Consider the following 20,868-nt stretch of genomic DNA (forward strand, 5'->3'; position numbering starts at 1 on the left):
TCTAAGAGAGTTCCACCACCTAACCACCCGGAGGACGTCCCAGATAGCAAGGCTAATTCATCTGCTATCTATGGAAAACACAGTTTACAGTAAGCAAACTTGCTCTTACTGGGTGAGGAGCTTTCTTGAAAATTCAGACAACGTTGCTTGACATGCTTTGCTTATGGACTTGGTTGCAGAAGCAGTCCTGTGCTTTTTTCCCTTATGTCTGTGTATCAGTATCCCAAACCATAGAAGTTAAGGCCCTCTTAGTTGTTGTCTGAATTCAATTCCCCTTTTCCCTCTGCTGTCGAAGTGGGGAAAATTTTTGCAGTTGCATTAAAAGCATCAAGGTTATTGGTTAAGGTTAGTAAACTCCATGTCTTCTGCTAAGGGCAGTAACTGCTGCATCAGCAAGTTACTCCCATGTACTCTTTCTTCATTTTCTTTAGGACTTGGCCGTAGAGGCAGTCCTGTGCTTTTTCCCTTAAGTCTGTATATCAGTATCCCAGATCGTAGAAGTTGTGGCCCTCAGTTGTTGTCTGAATCCAATTCCTCTTTCCCTCCCCTGCCATCTAAGAGGGTAGCAATGTTGCAGTTGAATTAAAAGCATCAAGGCTTATTGGTTAAGTTTAGTAATCTCCATGCCTTCTGCTAAGGGTAGTAACTGCCACACCAGCAAGTTCCTCCCCCCCCCCCCCCCCGCATGCTTTTCTTCATTTCTATCCTCTAGCTGTCTAAGCGGGGAGCAATGTTGCAGTTGCATGAAAAGCAATCAAGGCGTTATTTATTTATTTATTTATTTATTTATTTAATATACCGTCATTCCAAGTGAAGATCACAACGGTTTACAAAAGTAGCATTCATATTTTTGTTCAACACATACTATGGAGAAACAGACTTAGGTATAACAAATACTTCAGTATTACATACTTGGTCAACACATATTTTGGTATAACACGTACTTTGGTAGTACATTGACTTTGATGAAATATGTTTATTTTGGTGTTACCCAAACTTTGGTATACTGCCAAAGGGGGGGGGGTGTCTTGTGAGTCTATAGTTATGTACCTAAGTGTCATAGCTAGAGGTAAGGGGCTATATGCAGTCTATAGATATGTATTTAAATGTCATAGCTAGGGATAAGGGGGATATATTTTAAGGGGTGTTGTTATGAGATACTTTCAATCTCTCATCACTTAATATTGACTATGTTATTGGTTAAGGGTAGTTATCCCATGCCTTCTGTTAAGGGTAGTAACTTCTGCTCTGTGCAGATTAATCCCATGCTTATCAGTTCTCCAGCGTGTAAAATTTGGGGCCCTTGTTATCTTAATCCAGCTCTCCTTTTAACTCTGCCATTGAAGCAGTGAGCAATATTGCAATTACATTAAAATCATCAAGGCTTAGTAGTTGAGGGCAATAATCACTGAATTGGCAAGTTACCCCCATGCACCCTTTTCTTCATTTCCATACTCTACCTTTAAGGAATCCAGTGTTTATCCCAATCCCATTTGAATTCTTTAACTGTTCTCATCTTCACCACCTTCTCCAGAAGGGCATTCCAGGCATTCAGCAACCTCTTCGTGAAGAAATATTTCCTGATATTGGTTCTGAGTTGTTCCCCCTGGAGTTTAATTTCATGACCCCTAGTTCTATTGATTTCTTTCCAATGGAAAAGGTTTGAAGTTTGTGCATCCTTAAAACCTTTCAGGTATCCGAAGGTTTGTATCATATCTCTCCTGCATCTCCTCTCTTCCACGGCATACATATTTAGATCCTTCAGCCTCTCTTTATAAGTCTTCTGATACTGACCCCACACCATTTTGGTCACCCTTCTCTAGACCGCCTCCATCCTGTCTCTATCCGTTTTGAGATATGGACTCCAGTACTGAACACAGTACTCTAGGTGAGGCCTCACCAAGAACCTATACAAGGGCATTATCATCATCTTTTTTTCTTCTGGTTATTCCTTTCTCTATGCAGTCCAGTATTCTTCTGGCTTTATCTATCGCCTTGTCACATTGCTTCTTCATCTTCAGATTGCCAGACACTATAACCTCCAGATCCCTCTCTTGGTCTGTGCACCCACCGTCATGTACAACTCTTTTGGATTACTGCATCCCATATGCATGAATCTGCACTTCTTGGCACTTAACTGTTGTCTTATATTAATAACCACAGATATTAATGGAATTTCCACGTTAGCTGCAGAGTGCTAAGAACAAACTTGAATAGATATTGCTAACTTTTGCATATTAAACTGCCTTCTCACAAGTGATACCTTTTAGGAGAATAAACAATGTTGCCAATATTTTGAATACTTTCATCAGGGACAAACCTTAGTGCTTTAGGGCACTAGCAAGGATTTTAGGGAGGAACAATGCAGAAAACAGTACTTCTTTTCACAACAGTTAACCCAGAGCCCTCTGCCATAAGAAGTTGTGGATGGAAACAGTGTAAATAGGTTAAAAAAGGGTGAGATTTATTGGTGCTAGATCAATTATAGACTATTGAACACAAGTCAATAACATCAGTCTGGGTTCAATGCATAGCTAAAGCCTGTGAGTGATAGAACTAGAAAGTATGGCAAGGTATGGATAGGGACCTCCATTTTAAGTTTTTATTTTATTTTCCATGTGAATTTCAATGTTATAACAAAACTATCAGTGGAAAAATGATTGTTGTAACAGAAGAAAAATATTGAAAAGGTATTTTTCTACTGAAATTACAAGGAAAAATAAAATAATGAAAACAAAGATTCCCACCTATGGATAACTCCTCTCAGTACTTAATACTCAAAAACAGTATAATGGTTAGATGAACCTTTAATCTGACCCAGTCTAGCAGAATTTATTAATTTTATTTCCAGCTCTCCTAACTTGAGTTTAGAGCCATAACTATGTTAGTCCCCAAGTCAGGCAAGCATATTTGCATCCCTGCTATCATGTTCCCTGCTCCTCTCTTGCCTCCACCCTGATCTTCAGTCCTTTTTCACGCTTTCCCCTTTTCTCCCTAATCTAATCCACCTTTTTCTCATGCTTGACAGTAGGAGAGCTGCATTCTTCCTGTCTTTTCATCTACTACTGGCTCAAGCTTGCATTTCAGGCTTTTTTTTTTGCCTCCAAGGAGCTTTGCACCCTGCCTGGCTGCTCTTCTCGCCTACTCATGGTTACCGCCCTACCTGGGCATGTTTTATTTTTATATAAAAATATTTACGCATCTATTAAAATATAAACGGTACATTAACAATTCAGTTATCAAACAAAGTTATTAGAATTACGTTTTTCTTAAGTAGCCTATTTATGTAAAAGCATCTCATGTAGTTCATAATAGTTCTTATGGAAGACACTTTCAATCCTTGCTGTGCTCCGTGGTCCTGTGGATGACCATCTAGCCTCTTAGCAAAATGGGCATCAGCTTGCAATAGGCCACCAACACCTGCTTGAGACACTAGCTAGCCCCTTGGAAAAAGAACGGCATTTCCAAGTCTTGGCAAGATCTGTGCGAACAGTCCATACAATATGACTTGATACATTAAATCGGGGTTTTTTTTGGCAGATGCTTTATCTTCTCTTCACACTTGCTGCTTGTCTCTGTCTGTCAGACATCTAGGGTCCTGATCTGGCTGGATTTTCCAGTATGACCCGATTGAGCAACTTTTATCAAACCCTAGACTTCCCCCTCCAAACAAGGGCCAGTTGGAACCTCTGCAATACCCACACTACGCCTGCGCACCGCGACACAACCTCGGAGTACCAGAAAAAAAGTTTCACTTTCTCCTCCGTCCCTCTCCATTAATATTTGGGGGGGGGGGGGGGGGGCAAAGGATAAGAAATTTAGCTCGCTAATTCACCCCGTTATAACGCCCTGAAGCCACTTCCGGCCCGCACGCATACCAACACGTCCTTTCTCACGCGGCGTGCGCAATGATGTCACCGTGCGACGCAGCGCCGAAAGAGAGAGAGAGACAGAGAGTGAGAAAGTAATAATAGTAAAAGCTGGAAATCTGGAGACGGCAAGAAGAAATCAATAAATGTCGGAGAGGTGGTCAGTGGCATTTCGCCGTTAGGCGGCGGCGAAGTTGTGCCGGTTCTTTTTTTTTTTTCTTCTTCTTTTTCTCTCTCTCTCTCCGGGTTTTCCCGCCTCCCCTGGATGTTGGTACGGAATTCTCTCGTGCGTCGCTAGGCGAGGGGGAGGAGGGGGTGAGGCGGAGGTCGGCGTGACGAGACCCGGGGGAGGGAGGGGGGAGAGGGAGTGAGAGAGAGAAAAACAACATGGCGGCGGTGGAGCTGGAGTGGATCCCGGAGACTCTCTACAACACGGCTATCTCCGCCGTGGTGGATAACTACAGCCGCTCGAGGAAGGACATCCGCTCCCTGCCCGAAAACATCCAGTTCGATGTCTACTACAAGGTGAGAGCGGGCCCTCGAGGGCTCGGAGCTGTTCCCCTCACCCCCCCCGACAGCGTGCTGGGGGCTGACCTCCGGAGCATTTCATGGGTAAAAGATCCGTCTCCTGCCCCGCTGCCGGTACCTTCAGCCTCTCTCTCTCGTTGCCAGTTTTCTGCGGCGTCGTTTTTGCTGATTGCCCCCTCCCCCCCCCAGAGGGGAGGGGGGGGTGTCTAAGGAGGATTGGGCGACAGTGGCACTGCTAGAGTCTTCCGCGTTTTGTCTGTTATTTAAAACTCATCCTCATTCATTGCCTTGTTAGTTCCTTCCTTTCCTTACTTGTGCATCCAAATTGAGTTTGAGATCTTAATAAAGAGAGAGAAAGCTGAATCCCCCTCGCCTCCCACCCCCATGTGAAGAAGATGATCTCATGAAATAATAATATTAAACTCTGCTTACGGGGGCAATCGGCTTTCTTGCTCCTCGTCTGAGTAGCAGCTGATGGTGGCAGAGCCGACAGCTGTCACAGCATCAGTAGGGCCCGTTCACTGGCTGGAGCCTGCTAGTTATGTAATGCACAGTACAGTTCATTTTATAAGTTGGTAGAGTGGGCTTCAAACCTAGGATTTTCTAAAAGTGTCCTTTGTTTTAATCTTTTTAAAATTCTGGTTGCCACAGCAGTAGCATATTGTACTTTTGTCATTGTATATATGACAAGGAGGCTTTTTTTTTTTTTAAATGACTGCATTGTTAAGATGAGGTATAGTGTTCCTATGTAGATTTTTTGTTCTTGTAAAGAAATGGCCTGGAGGATTTTTGTAATAGGAAAAATGATACCTTGATTCCTGGCCTTTTAACTCTACTCTGTAGATTTGAAATATAGTAATTTCTAAATGTTTGGCATCATCTAAGCAACGGTAGATTTTTAATACAATAATCTGATAGTAATGTTTCATTGCTCATTAATTCTATTTATGTCTAAGAATCTCATTGCTTACTTCCTGACATTGATGAGTTGTTTTTTATGCAATGTATTATCACCATTGTTGAAACTTTGAGGCCAAATGTTAATGACTCATGTCATATCAGCTAGAAAGTATAATTCTTTGTCTTCATAGCTAACTCTTCTGTACAAATACTTTTTTATTGGACGAACATAAAAATAATCATATTGTAGTACTACAATTTTCTAGTCCATAAAAGTCCTTTCTTCAGATGTGACGTCAAGGGTGAAGAAAATATTAACCATCAAATTATAGTAGACCATTGGCCTACCCACTGTAACCCAACTGTTCCTGACTATATTGCTCTAGCTCAGGCTATAACCCAACTGTCGGTCACAGAAGTATGAGGATATCACTCCTAATCCAAATCAGTTTTGTTATCTTCTCTCTTTGGTCTTCTACTTTGGGTAGATGAGCATGAAAGTTTCTATACTTAAACCAATATACAGACCACCTTCCCATCCCCTGCCCTCATTTTTTATCCAACCACGAGATTCTATTCTTGCCACTGCCCTTTATAGCAAGTATTATAGGTAGAATCCCAAATACTTCTAATTACATAATAACACTGTAGATGATGAAGACGACCTTCCTGACCATCTAGTCTGTCCAATTATGTTAAAAGTGGAGCTCCGTAGCAGCAGGAGCGTTAATGTCAGTGTGCCTTATTCAGTCAGGGGTAGATTTTATAATTTAGCGCGAACACGTACTTTTGTTCGAGCACCAGGCGCGAACAAGAGTACGTGGGATTTCAATAGATACGCGCGTAGCCATTAAAATCTGGGATCGGCGTGCGTAAGGCTGCCAGTTTTGGGCAGCCTGCGCGCGCCAAGCTGTGCAGCCTGCCTCCATTTCCTCCGAGGCCGCTCCGAAATCGGGAACTTTCTTTCGCCCTCCCCTCACCTTCCCCTCCCTAACCCACCCTCCCCGGCCCTATCTAACCCCCCTACCTTTATCGCCGGATTTATGCCTGCCGGAGGCAGATGTAAATATGCGCGCGCCAGCAGGCTGCTGGCGTGCCATCACCCGACCCGGGGGCTGTTCCGGAGGGCGTGGCCACGCCCCCGGAACGCCCCGGGCCGAAACCAAGCCCGCGGCGCCGCCCTCGAAAAGCCGCGTCACCCACGCCATGCCCCTGAAATGCCGCGTCATGACCGACACGCCCCCTGGCACGCCTCTCCATGCAAGCCCCGGGACTTACGCACGTCCCGGCGCGCGCATGGGGGGTTTGGGGTAGGTTTTCGGGGGGTACGCGCGTACCCCTTTGAAAATCTACCCCTTAATGTCACTAATTGCACTAAATATAATATCCAGGTAAAGAACAATACTTTTATAAGGATATTTAAAAATAACTATTACATTTCAGTAGTTTTGATTTTACTCCAGGTTGTTTTTACTCATAACATTGGTATGACATTGCAAAGTAGTCTCATCAGCTAATCCTATTGCAGATTTTAAATTATTAGCTTTGAATGGCAGAATACAAGAAGCTTAATGCTATTTTCCCCACGGTTCCCCTTTCCCTCTTGTTTTTCACATTGTCGCTGTTCACTGACTTGGTCAATTGCTTTCTTTTCCATAGCATTAAAACTGCTGACTGTCTCCCAAATATGTTAGCTGTTCTTTTGTTTGCAGTTGTCATTTGATCTTTAGGAATCTGCTTGTGAAGAAACTATTTTTAACTTTGCCTGCAAAATTAAGATCAGGAACTCTTTTACCATGTGAAGAAAATGTATTTAAAAGGTGCAGTGTAAATATGATATTTTGAGTCCAGGAAGCTTGGTAGCATCCCAGTATGCCTTTTCTACTATAAACCTTTTTTTACCAATATGAATAAAAATAAAGTCATTCATTTAAAATTTCCGTCTCCCTTGTGATTATTAGCCATATAACTTAATAATCAGAATAGAGAGGACATTTTGAAATGAGTGGCTTTTCATGGAGCAATTCTGAAGAGCTGTATTTTGGTAAGATGTGAGCTGGAGGAGGGAGTCGGGAAAATAAAGGCAAGAAAGATACTTCATGTCTCAGTTAAGGAGATCTAGTATGGGCATCATGACTGGGCAAGCATCCTGGAACTGGCTGAAAGGGAGGTGTGGAGAGCGGCTCAAGGGGAGGGAGCAGTAGAATGGAAAGGGGATTTCAAAGTAGCTTGAGAGAAAGGGCAATGGGATCCAGTCAGGAAAAGGTAGCAGCAGGCGTCCTAATGGGAGTTTAAAGGGGGAGGGAGTCCAGTAACGGGGGAAGTGTGAGCAAGCATCCCTTCCTAATGAATAGTTAGCTATAACATTTTATTGTTATGCATAATTTTCATGCATAGTCACATGCCTCCATATTTCTTCATCAATCTTCATGCTTGCTTTCTTTCAAATATTTTCTTATTTTTCACACAGTCTTAAAACTCTAAAATATGTAAATAAGGTATCTTGTCTCTCCGAAAAGTCTGTTAGATCCCCCAAGAAACCTTTACTCTGTTCTTATATAAAGTTATGATATCTTGGCCAAAGCTATTTAGTTCCCTCATGTGAAGAAAATGAGATGAATACACAGAGTTCTGTTGAACTGGTATATGTTTACTGAACTAGTAACTTGGCCTGATATTCTAACTGTGCATTTGCCAGTTCTTGGCATTAGTGAAGCAGAAGTATTCCTAAGGCATTTTACATCTGTATCTGTTGAATGTTGCTTTATTTAATGCTTGGATGGTGATCAAAGATATGGCAGCTGGGATTCAATACCAAGAAGTGCAGAGTCATGTATCTGGGGTGTGGTAATCCAAAAGAGCTGTATGTCTTGGGAGATGAAGGGCTGTTGTGCACAGAGCAAGAGAAGGACCATGGGGTGATAGTCTCTAGCAATCTGAAGACGGTGAAGCAATGTGACAAGGTCATAACTAAAGCCAGAAGAATGTTGGGCTGCATAGCAAGAGGAATAACCAGTAAGAAAAAGGAAGTGATAGTCCCCTTGTACAAGTCCTTGGCGAGGCCTCACCTGGAGTATTCTGTTCAGCTCTGGAGACCTCATCTCAAAAGGGACAGAGACAGGATGGAGGCAGTTCAGAGAAGGGTGACAAAATGGTAAGGGGTCTCCATCAAATGACTTATGAGGAGAGGTTGAAGGACCTAAATATGCATACCCTGGAGGTGAGGAGGTGCAGGGGAGATACGATACAGATCTTCAGATACCGGAAAGGTTTTAATGATACACAATCGACAAACCTTCTCCGTTGGAAATAAATCAGTAGAATTAGGGGTCACATAATAAAATTCCAGGGAGGATGACTCAGAACCAATGTCAGGAAATATTTCTTCACAGAGAGGGTGGGGGATGCTTAGAATGCCCTTCTGGAGGAGGTGGTGAAGACAAAAATGGTGAAAGATTTCAAAGGGGCATGGGATAAATACTGTGGCTCCCTGAACACTAGAGGATGGAATTGAAGAAAAGAGCATATGGGGGTAACTTGCTGGTACGGCGGTTACTACTCTTAACCAACAAGCCTTCATGCTGTTGATGCAACTCCATTATTGCTCTCTACTTTAACATCAGGGGGAAAAGGGGAATTAGATTCAGACTTCAACCAACAAGGACTTTGGATTTTATGGTCTGGGAAAACAAATAAGCATGTGGGTAACTTGCAGTTTCTACTCTTAACCAATAAGCCTGATATCTTGGATGCAACTCCAACATTGCTCTCTCTTTCAACAGCAAGAGGTAACAGGGAATTGAACTCAAAAGGCAACCAACAAAGGCCCTGACTTTGACAGTTTGGGAAACTAAGTATAGGTATGACCTGTATGGCGCAGCAGAAGCTACCATAAGCTTGCTGGGCAGACTGGATGGACCTTTTGGTCCTTTTCTGCCATCATTTTCAGTTTTTCTATGTTTCTATGGTTGGGAGAAATCTGCATCAAAGGAAGTCAACGCATTTTGATTGATTATGACTTTGGCATTATAGGAAGCTGTTGAAGAAAGTAATATGAGTCGGTTGTAAAGAGAAGGTATCGAAATGTGAGTTTGGCTTCTGTTGCTCATAAGACAATGAGCAAAATAGTTGTGAAGAAGTGAAGGGAAAGTTGGACATGAGGTGAGGTCTCTGGCATTGTACCAAGATGTAAATTGTTTAGAGACTAGATGGGCTGTAAGATTCTTATTTTCCATCATATTCTGTGTATTGGTACATTTTAGCCTTAAATTCACAGTTGTGGTTTGAGTTTTTCCTTGGGCATTCCAAGCATGATCAAAATAATTTAATTTTGTTTTGTCATGATGTAGGGCGTTTTTAATCCCACATTGAGCTGTGATGACTCAGAATGGACATGGATGGAGGAACTTGCTTTACTCTTTCAGTCGATGTATCAATATGTGGTGTGAAATACAAGTCATTTGGGGATTTATAGCAAAATTTAGCTGCCTGAATAGGACTAGAATTGGATTTTGAAAACTGGATCAAAGTAACAGTATTAAATTGATAATTAATGCAGTGTATCAAGTAATTGGGGTCAAACTTAAAGGACTGATCTATGCAACCAAATTAGCTATGCAATTATATGAAAATATTGTTGGCCATATGCTTCAGTGATGCCAGTTATGTTTTGATGATCTGTCTATTCACTCCATATGGTACAGACAAGTAAAATAACCTCTATGGTTGGTTATAAATAGCACTTGCAAAGATGAGTTTAATTTGTATTGTTATCCAAGCAAACTTGAGATTCATTTGCAGCACAACAGGAAATGTTACATAGGAACGTGGAATATGACAGAAGATAAGGACTGGAAAACCCATCTGTTCTGCCCAATTTGCTTCCTTTTGCATGCCATGGAGCACAGTTAATCTCTGGTTTCACTTCGCTTTTTGACCACCTGAAACCTTGTGCAACCTAGTATTTCTCTGGCTCAGGCTGCTTGCCTTTTCGCATTGTTTTAAATGCATGATCACTCTGTGGTCTATCTTCTGCTTGATGCACATCTGTATCTCACTGCCATCATATGCTGCTTCTTTGAATTTATGCTCTTCAAGTGCATGACTGCACATGTCTTTTTTTAGTTTTTTTTGTCTGTTAATTCTTGACAATATCCCTTATAATTTTTGTATCTTACTCCTCTTGTAATTAAAACCCATCCAGAAATAAAAAGATGCCTTCTGAGTGAATATGATTATTCTGCTACAGATCTTGCTACAACACATCTTTATTTTATTTTGGGTGGAGGAGGAGGGAGGAGTAGTGGGCCCTGCAGTTTCTTCCTTCTCCTTTGGACTTCCAGGTTAGTCAGAACCAGGGCTCAGATTTGGTGCCATGAGCTTTAATTTGCAAATACTTGGGGCTTCCCCCCCCCAGTCTTACCTATATTTTTATATCCCATCCCACCTCAGCTGCTCTTCGCTGCCTCAAGAGCAAGGGTATTGTAATGCACAGATGCTTGGGGGGTCCTTGGTGGACCCCCCCCAGCTAATTGGGTTTTCAGGATATCTTAATGAATATGCATGAGATTTATTTGCATGCATGATCTCATACATACTAATTTTTCTCATGCATATTCATTAGGGATATCCTGAAAACCTGCTTGCTTTCCTCACGCCCTCCCTTCTATTCCTTCCCTTCATTCTCTCTTTCCCAAACCTCCAACTGCTCCACTAGCTCTGACCATCTTACACACACCTCAGTTCCTCCAATCCTTTCACTCGCACCCTTCTGCACCTTCGGTTGTTTAACTCAATCTCTTACCACTCTCCTCCACACAACTCACAGCCCCTATGATCTGCTCACTCACTCAGCCTTCCCTCCTCTTTTGATCCCCTCACTCTTGCTCCTCCTCTACTCTCCTTTCCCTCCCTTTGATTACTAACTCTTTCCAATCCCCTCACTCCTGCCCCTTTCTCAGTATAGTCACCAGGAGCAAAGATAACAGCCTAGAAAGAGAGCACAGTGCAGCATTGTGGTCAGTAAACCAGCACAGTTTTTTTGCTCTGCAGTGTCTGCTTCAGGGTCACTAGGGACCTTCATTTTCAGGTTTTTATTCTTTATTTTTCCTGATAATTGATTGGGGTTTATTATGATGACTATAAACACAGGAGAAAATCAGTTGAAAAAAATGACTCGTCAATTTTCTGGGTAAATATCAAATGTATTTTGGTGGACAAAGCCAGGACCATAAAACGGTATTATGAAGATTCTTCCACCCACCCACTCAGCATCCCCCATCTCTCCCCCCACCCCTGTCCCACAGAGAGTCTCTTCTGCTTTTTTCCAGGGCCAGGAAGTGATTCTGGTGGACAGGGCCTGCTTCAAATGCATTTGCGGTATCAGACTGCAGATGCTTTTGCTGCTTGGGGGGTGAGAAGGCGGAATTTGAAACACAGCATGGGCAGCATTGGAGGATTAGTGCTTTCACTGGTGGTGGGGTGGGGGGGCGTGACTTGAAACATAGCATGCACTTGCATCTGCAGCTCTGGAGCAGCTTTTTAAATCATCCTAAAATTAGGGTGACTATCTGTTTAAAACAGTTGTCATCTTTGGGGAAAAATCTGGGAATATAGGGAAAAATAAAAGGACCCTAAGGATAACCCAATGTTAGGAAAAGAGGTGTTGCCGGCCACAGAATGGCTCACAGAAAGCCACTTCAAACTGCAGATAGCCTGCTTTATGGCCTGGATCCAGAGGATCAAGGCTTGGTTATCAGGGGATTGAAAAGGAGTATTATAATACCTGAAAGGTGTTCCTAGCCATTTAGATAGCTAGGAGGCCAAAGGAAGGTTTGGGATCCTGATGGAAGACCCATTAACTGCTTTTCTGTTGTGCATCAATGGTGTATTGTGATGTTGAGTCTAGAAGTCTTGTGCACTGTTTGTAAGTAGAAGTCTTATTTCCAATTGTGTTGTGTGCTGTGAAATGACCTGGATTGGAAGTAAGCTTTTTCCAAACTTTGAGTTACCTGTTAAGTTACCTTAAGTGCCTAAAGTCAGGAAATGTTATTTTGTCACGGTTACCAGATAAACCAGTATTAAAACAATATCTGTATGAGTACGTGACACCCAAGAGGGGAGTGGGAGCTACAGTAGGAAAGAGTGGCTTTTCACTTCTCTGTCTGCTCCAGGTTCACCCCCTCTCTTCTTCCCTGCAGGCTGACTGGATGGGAAGGGCTGGCACAGAATATTCCTGTTATTCTGCCTCTTAAATCTTGAGCAAAAAATTGTGCTTGCTGTGGTAGTCCACTTGGAGATGTAGACTTACGGGGCAACAAACAAATTGAAGGACTACTTTAATAGATCTGTGACCAATAAAAAGGTATTACCTACAATTTGTTTGTTTGACCCTTAATCCCTGTTAAATCTGAAATAGTGAACTATGTTCCAGGCCATTTCCCTACAAATTAGCTCTCATTGTAGCAGTCATGCTACTATTATACTGCCTGTACCGAAAGCATATAAATATCAATCCTTGTCTTGGTAATTTGTTTACTAAGCATTAAGCTTGATCACCACCTAATATATTAAGGCTACTGAATTGGCAAATTTTAATGTCCAAGGTCTCATGTGGCTTAACACTGAATCACTAGTATCATAATGAATAATTTGGCAATAACAGCTAACTGGAAAATTCAGGAATTTAAGGGGTCTTACGAGTTCTCATGGGAAAAATCTTTAAAAAGAAAAAAAAATGGAGTAAGGGAGTGACGACAAAAAACTTTATTTCATAATGGTGCAGAGGCATAATATAGTATTTTTTTTCTGAGCTGTGTTCTTTGCATGGCTGATTTGACGACTCTACCATCCTGCAATGTGATTAGTCAGCCATTATATTAACTGTTCTGTATTTTTTTAAAATAGATGACTAGATCTGCATGACTCTTTTTTTTTTTTTTTTTTTTTTTTTAATATAAAGTTGATGCTACTCTGAGTTGGGAGTGATTGACTAAGCGGTTATTTTCACCATTGTGCGAGTGAGTGAATGACTATAACGTAACAACTTGAACTGGCCTTCTCTAAATATAAGTACCGTAATATTGCATATTCTTTTTTTTTTAGTCTGCTGTCTCTATAATATTGGTCATTAATCCCAATATGCCACCATTCTGCTCTTCTCAGAAATTTCTCTCTTTCATAAATACCCCATTACATGGATTTTAAAAAAGCTAAATAGAAGACCAGCAGAATGATGCAATCCTTCAAACATTTCTCCACACCAAATGATAATAGAAACACAGCACAAAGAGTTAAAAATTGTAAAACAGAGGGCCTGTTTTACACACATTATTCAAATGAAATAAATCAGAAACAGACAATACCTTTCTTTCTCTGTACAGACCAAGGAACATCAAATGCAGTAGTCTGAATATGTTTAATTTTGCCAAACTACCGTCCAGGTCATTTCTGTTTTGTTGCTTATCCTATCCAGTGCTCACAAAAATATCCTCTTCTCTGAGTTGATTTGTGTTCTGTATGTTTCTGAGACTGAAGGAAGCTCTTTAGTTGCATCATTTTAGTCTTGCAGAGGTAAGGGGAGCCCTGACCATTCACACACAGACTTGTACCAAGAGCACATCAAATTATTCTAAAAATCCCTGTATGGAGGGCAGGCTTTTAATGTAATGATGCAGAATCTTATATGAAAATCTTTAGCACTGAGCATGCATTCCTGCATTAGTAAGCATCCATCTCATCCCCAGTCTGCTTTCCTTTTTCCATCTTATTTTACTTTGTTGCAAATTTTCAAGAACATGCTTATTGTTTTTATTAACAGTACCTGTTTACTTTGCCAAAATGAACAAATGCTAATCAGGTTTTACTTGCTCAGTAGCAGTGCTCTTGTTCTTCCCATGTACTGGAGCCGTATACCTTTAGGGGTCTGAACATAGTTTTTTACTCTAGTAGATCTTTCCCCATTGCTATGAATATTTTCCACACTTGCTGCATTTTATGTTGCTCTTAGCCTTTGATATTATTGAGTTATGTAACATGCCCTTTGTGCCATATAAATATAGAATGTTGTAGAAAGAGATAAAAGTACAAAAGGAAGCTGGAAATCCCAGATGATGGTAGATGGGCTACCTGAAGACACACGAGACGTGTTCAAAAATCGCCCGACTCAGGCCGAGTTTCGCGGTTCAAAAACCGCTGCCTCAGGGGCTTCAACACTCCACAGTTATGAAAAATCTCTGCTGCAGAGACCGGGAGTGAAGTGCTGTTTGCAGAAGCATTGCTGACAGTAATTGACTGTACATCGGATGAGAAATACACTACTGAGATTTTTTCATAACTGTGGAGTGTTGAAGCCCCTGAGGCAGCGGTTTTTGAACCGCGAAACTCGGCCTGAGTCGGGCGATTTTTGAACACGTCTCTGCTTAATAAACATTTGGAAAAAGATCAGGCATCTATTGTTTGTGTTTATCCTTTGTACTTGGTAAATTTGGTAAATTTTCAAAATGGTTACACTGTGAAATCCTATTAAAAATGTGCTTTCTGTACTCCCTTCTACTGAATTTTAAATGGGAAGTAGCACTTGTTTAGTCCGAAATACAAACAAAACTTTCTGAAGAAATGTCCAGAAGATGAGCAGTGTTTTGTAAGTTCTGGGAATACTTTGTTTAAATAAGTTTAGAAATACTTTGACTTTTCTGAAAATTATAGTGCATATGCAGTAATATCACCCACCAAAGCCAATTTTTAATGTTAACTTAGGCTCCCGATCATAAATCCATTGTAAAGTACAGTATGTGAGAGTGCTCTCTAACAGAGCCTATTAAAGATGAGTGCGTGCCATTTTTTTTGGTTCTCTTGGGATGTGGTCTAATATTTTGTATTTCAACACACTGAAAGTTTACAAAGAGGAAAACAATGGCAGACATATTTTTGTGGGGAATCAGAATGATTTAAGGCATTCATCATAGCCATACACAGGGGCGGTTCTATAATGAGGTAGGGTGAGGCGGCCACTTCAGGTGGCAAAAAATGCCTCTTTCAGAATGCTGGTGTGGCGTCCACCTTGCACTGCCTGTTCCTACTGCGGCTGAGGGACACTGCGAACTGCTGCAGGCTGGAGAGACTGGACACTGCTTGCAGGCTGCAGCCACTGGAGGCCAGGCTGGTGGCGGCTGAAGACAGCAGGGACACTGCTGTGGGCCACTGCTGCCAGAGTAGGCTGGCGGTGGATGAAAAAGGGAGTGATGCTGCTGCCGCCGGAGGCCAGGTCGGAGTTGGCTGAAGATGGGTTGGATGCTGCTGCGAAAGGCCAGCGGCAGCTGAAGAGGAGGGCAGGGCAAGAGGGAGTGCCATTTTGTCCCTCGCCTCAGGCAGCAGATTGCTTTGAGCCACCCCTGGCCATGTGTAAGCCTGGAAATAACTGTATGAGTGAAGCAAGATGATTTAAATGTTTGGGCTTTATTTTAACTTTGTTTAACAACTTTGTTTAACATCTTACGTTTTAGACTGTGAGGTCACTGATTTGGACATGAAGTTGTATCAGGAGTGAGATCCCTGCCCACCTTGTTAAAAGGGAGCTCTTGTATAGGATGAGGGAGGTTGTGCTTTTTGTATTTGAGTTTGTTTGTTTGCTACTTTTTTTTTTTTTTTTTTTTTTTAACAAAATACTTTGCTTAAAAGAACCGATAGCTGCTGAGCTAATGCATTTTCAACTGGTAGCAGCAGAGCAGTTAGGTGACGTTGACCTTTTTGCTTTTGGTAGGCAGAGTGATTAGAAGTTCTTCTTGTCTTGTCCTGCCAACTCAAAATGTATGTGACTAGTAGAATTTCGCACCTGTCTTCTGAATAAAATTTTCTTTTTGTGGCTGCTCTTTAATTTTTGGTCACACAGTATGTCTGTGTCACTCTTAACGTCCAGCTCCCCCCACATGTGGGATGATTTTGTGTGTGCACATTTTTCAAGCTTCTGTGTGCAATCTAGCATGCAGTGCAATACAGACCTCATTTGGAGCTAAAGTTGAAAATATGCTGTAGCATTAATTTGTTTGAATTATGCCAGCTCTATTCAATTATTTTCAGAGCTCCTGCAGCAGATTTTTCAACATTCTGTGCTAAAGTTACCAAATTCTGTGACAGATTTTTTAAAATTCTGTGACAAGTTATGTGACAGATTTGCATAATTTTGCATAACGATTCATACCTCTGTGCAAAAAGGTCTGTTTTTATTGAAAACTATTCATTTTTTAAACAGTTTAAATATAAAATTTGCCAAACATGAAAATCCACTTTCATGTAGATATGTTACAAACGTTCAGCTGTGAAATGTTATTTTTGTTCTGAAATGAAATATAGTGCAACCATCCATTTTATAATTTCTTAAGAACATAAGAAAATGCCATACTGGGTCAGACCCAAGGGTCCATCAAGCCCAGCATCCTGTTTCCAACAGTGGCCAATCCAGGCCATAAGAACCTGGCAAGTACCCAAAAACTAAGTCTGTTCCATGTTACCATTGCTAATGGCAGTGGCTATTCTCTAAGTGAACTTAATAGCAGGTAATGGACTTCTCGTCCAAGAACTTATCCAATCCTTTTTTAAACACCGCTATCTATACTAACTGCACTAACCACATCCTCTGGCAACAAATTCCAGAGTTTAATTGTGCGTTGAGTAAAAAAGAACTTTCTCAGATTAGTTTTAAATGTGCCCCATGCTAACTTCATGGAGTGCCCCCTAGTCTTTCTACTATCTTTCTACTATCCGAAAGCGTAAATAACCGATTCACATCTACCCGTTCTAGACCTCTCATAATTTTAAACATCTCTATCATATCCCCCTTCAGCCGTCTCTTCTCCAAGCTGAAAAGTCTTTGTCCTATTAAAAATGTTCTCCTCCTTATCAGCAGTCTGACATGCTGTTAAATGCACAGAAAGATATTTATTTATTATTTTTATATACCCACACCGGTTTACATTCAGGTACTGTAGGTATTTCTCTATCCCCAGAGGGCTTACAATCTAAGTTTTTGTACCTGAGGCAATGGAGGGTAAAGTGACTTGCCCAAGGTCACAAGGAGCAACAGCAGGACTCAAACCCTGGTCTCCTGGTTCATAGTCCACTGCTCTAACCACTAGGCTATTCCTCTTCCCTTCCAATATAAGACCATAAGAATTGTTGTACTGGGTCAGACTGAGGGTCCATTCCTCCTCCCTTCCAATATAAGACCATAAGAATTGTTGTACTGGGTCAGACTGAGGGTCCATCAAGCCCAATGTCCTGTTTCCAGCCGTGGCCAATCCAGGTCATAAGTACCTGGCAAGATCCCAAACAGTAATTACATCCCATGTTGCTAACACCCAGGGGTAAGTAGTGGCTTTCTCCAAGTCTGTCTGGTTAATAGTTTATCGACTTATCCAGGAATTTGTCCAAACCTTTTTTAAACCCAGCTTTGCTAACTTCCTTTACCATGTACTCCATTAATGAATTCCAGAGCTTAATTTTATATTGTGTGAATGAGACTTTTTTCTGATTTTTGTTTTAAATGTACTACGTATTAACTTTATGGCATATGCCCTAGTCTTTGTATTCTTTTGAAAGAGTAAATAATTGATTCACATTTACCAGTTTCTATTCTGCTCATGAATATTTAGACCTCTTTCATATCTTCCCTCAGCTGTCTCTTCTCTAAGGCCTGGATTTATCAAGATGCACTAAATATCCCATTGATAGGACAAAGAGCGTGTTTTATGGTAATAGCGCACACTGCGATAAACAGCCTATCTTAGCACTTCGCATAGGTATTACCGCAAACTGCGATAACTTTTTCGCACTTTGCGGTAAGTGCCAGAATTGTTGTAATTCCAACCTACAACCACTGGGGGTGGGGAGAGAGCGAGAGACTCTAGCTATAAGGCCCTCATACTAGGTAGGTATTTATATCTCTATAGGAGGCCCATCTAGCTACTCGAGGTGAGGTTTAGGATTAGTTTAGGGGTTGGGGCCACTTTGACATTCAGAGTGCGATATCCGAACAGAAGTGTGCTCCCTTGTGAAAATTTGATTACCTTTGGAGTGAGGAAACTCACCCAAAGATGAGATTTGTGCAATGTTCTCTCAAGCTAGGTGCAATGTTCTCTCAAGCTAGATGCTCTCTCTCCCCTAGCAGCTTAAAATACTGAAAATGTAATTTGCGAAAACATCGTAAAGTGCGATAAAGCCATATTGCACGGCTTAACGCAAATGAAAAACGTGTAGTTAAAATCTGCATTAAAACTGTGCAATATAGCTTCACAAATTGCGAGGCCGGCCCACTTGGCCATAAATTCCACCCAAACTCCTCCCCTTTTCCTAATTTGCATTGCACCATGCATTAAAGGTGTTTTCACATGCGAAAACGCCATATAGCACTTTGATAAATCACCCCCTAAGTTTGATAGCTCTAATCTCTTTCTCATAGGGGAACCATTCCATCATTTTGTTGCCCTTCTCTGAACCTTCTGTAAGTCTTTTTGCAGTTCAACTATATCTTTGAAATATGGCAATCCTCACAGTATTCTAGGTGTAGTCTTACCATGGTGCAATTTATAGAGGTAGTATTACTTTCTCCGTTTTATTCTCTATTCCTTTCCTAATAATTCCTAACATTCTATTTGCTTTTTTAACCACCGCTGTACACTGAGCTAAGAACCTTAAAGTAATGCCCACGATGACCCCCAGATCCTTTTCCCTGGTAGTAACTCCTAATATGGAACCTAACATTATATAACTATAGTGTGGATTACTTTCCCATGGTCATTACTTTGTATTGGTTCACATTAACTTTTACCTGCTATCCGAATGCCCAATCTCACAAGGTCTTCTGCAATGTCTCTCAATCTGCTTGTGATTTAACAACTCAAAACATTTTTTGTGTGGAAATTTGATCACCTTACCCTTCGTTCCAGACCATTTATAAATATTTTAAAAAGCACTGGTCCCAGTACGGATCCATGAGAACCTCCACGGTTTTTACCTTTCTCCTCTGAGAAAGCTGGTTATTTAGTCCTATTGTGTTTCCTATCTTTTAACCAGATTGCAGTCCTCAATAGAACATTGCGTTCTATCCCATGACTTTAATTTTCTCAGGAGTCTCTCATGGGAGGCTTTGTCAAACACATTCTGAAAATCCAAATATATTATATCCATATGTTTATTAACCCCTTCAAAAATGTAGCAGATTGGTGAGGCAAGACATCCCTTGTGCAAATCCATGTTAGCTGTGTTCCATTAAATCATGTTCTCTATATGTGATTTTTGTTCTTTTCCCGTCGATAGCAGGGCTGAATTAGCCATGCTGTTTGGGAAGCGCCACGATCCCGGGTAGGCGGAGTTTCTCTTAGCTGATCACAGAGTTTTGAACTTTGTGCGTCTGTGCGGTTGTCTTCCCGCGCGGTTCCCTCACCTCTTCAGTTTCTTTTTTTCCGTGAGCCGTTTGCACACGGGGTATCTTTCTCTTAGTGATTTTTTTCTCTGACTAGATTTTTTAATCGAATAATTTCGGTTTTTTTTCTCTCAGATTTTGCATCCCAGATGGCTCTGAAGCAGTCTGGTTTCAAATATTGCCAATGTGGCACAGATGGACGTAATTATTGCTACATTTGCTTAGGCCCGGACCATAATCAAAAGTCGTGCCGGGACTGCGGCAGGATGTCTCCAAGGGCCCAAAGACACCGGGCCTCGAAGATGGCAAGGCTCCGCTTGGGCACTTCGGCCCCACCATCCTCCATCCATTCTTCGCTGGGACCAGCGAAGTCAGGTAAGGCCCATCTGAAGCGGGCATCCTCGCTGGGACCAGCGGGACTCGAGAGGCCTGAAAAACACCACAGGCCAGGGTCTCACACACCCTCAAGGCCTCGTTCTGAAGCCGGGGATTCGGCAGAGAATATGTGTCGTAAAACACCGGGGACCATTTCATCGGAGCCTGCGCCGTCTACGTCGAAGACATACGACGCTTCAAAACGAACGAAGCACGGTGCACCTACGGCGCATAGCCAAGACGATGCATCCTCGATGCGTCGCACGGAGCAACTGTGCAACACCGAGCATCTACGGCGCACGGAGCACATACGACGCGAAGCCTATCGCATGACGCATCCACGGAGCATAGAATAATCCGGGATGCCCCTACAGCGCATGGTGCTAAAACAATGCACCTCCAATTGCCAGAAAGGAGTGCATTGGACAAACATAGCCATAAATCACAAATGGCTTCTACAAAACAAATAATACGATCAAGAAGTTCGTCAAGAAAATCCGTAACTTCAGATGTAGACATTCAAGGCTTCTCAGCATCAGAATCCCTATCATCGGGCCATTCTCCTAGTGGTAGTTCTTTGGCCAGTCTCTCATCGTTTTCTAGGAAAAAGAGACATTCTCCTCCTTCCTTACAAGTACCATTAACAAAACGCATTCGCCCTTTGCCAGTTATACCTCCTCCAGGTCAACATAAGGGACAAGTACCGAAGGATATCTTGCTTGCGGCTATTCCAACATGAACTCCAAAGCAAAAGATTCACATTCCTCCACAAGGTACTTT

General features: G+C 41.8%; 1 protein-coding gene across 2 annotated transcripts in view; it reads left to right on the plus strand.

The window, feature by feature from the left end:
* The first annotated feature begins 4,215 nt into the window (after positions 1–4,215).
* The window catches only part of APPBP2 (amyloid beta precursor protein binding protein 2), a 189,870-nt gene continuing 173,217 nt past the window's right edge, over positions 4,216–20,868 (plus strand). The window contains exon 1 of one of the 2 annotated variants that reach the window (XM_029611625.1): positions 4,216–4,394. In XM_029611625.1, the coding sequence (XP_029467485.1) occupies positions 4,257–4,394 (138 nt within the window). In that variant the 5' untranslated portion in view covers positions 4,216–4,256. The remainder of the gene's footprint in view (positions 4,395–20,868) is intronic. The other variant, XM_029611626.1, reaches the window with a different exon arrangement.

Source organism: Rhinatrema bivittatum, chromosome 8 (assembly GCF_901001135.1).
Source record: "Rhinatrema bivittatum chromosome 8, aRhiBiv1.1, whole genome shotgun sequence".
In the NCBI taxonomy this organism is placed as follows: domain Eukaryota; kingdom Metazoa; phylum Chordata; class Amphibia; order Gymnophiona; family Rhinatrematidae; genus Rhinatrema; species Rhinatrema bivittatum.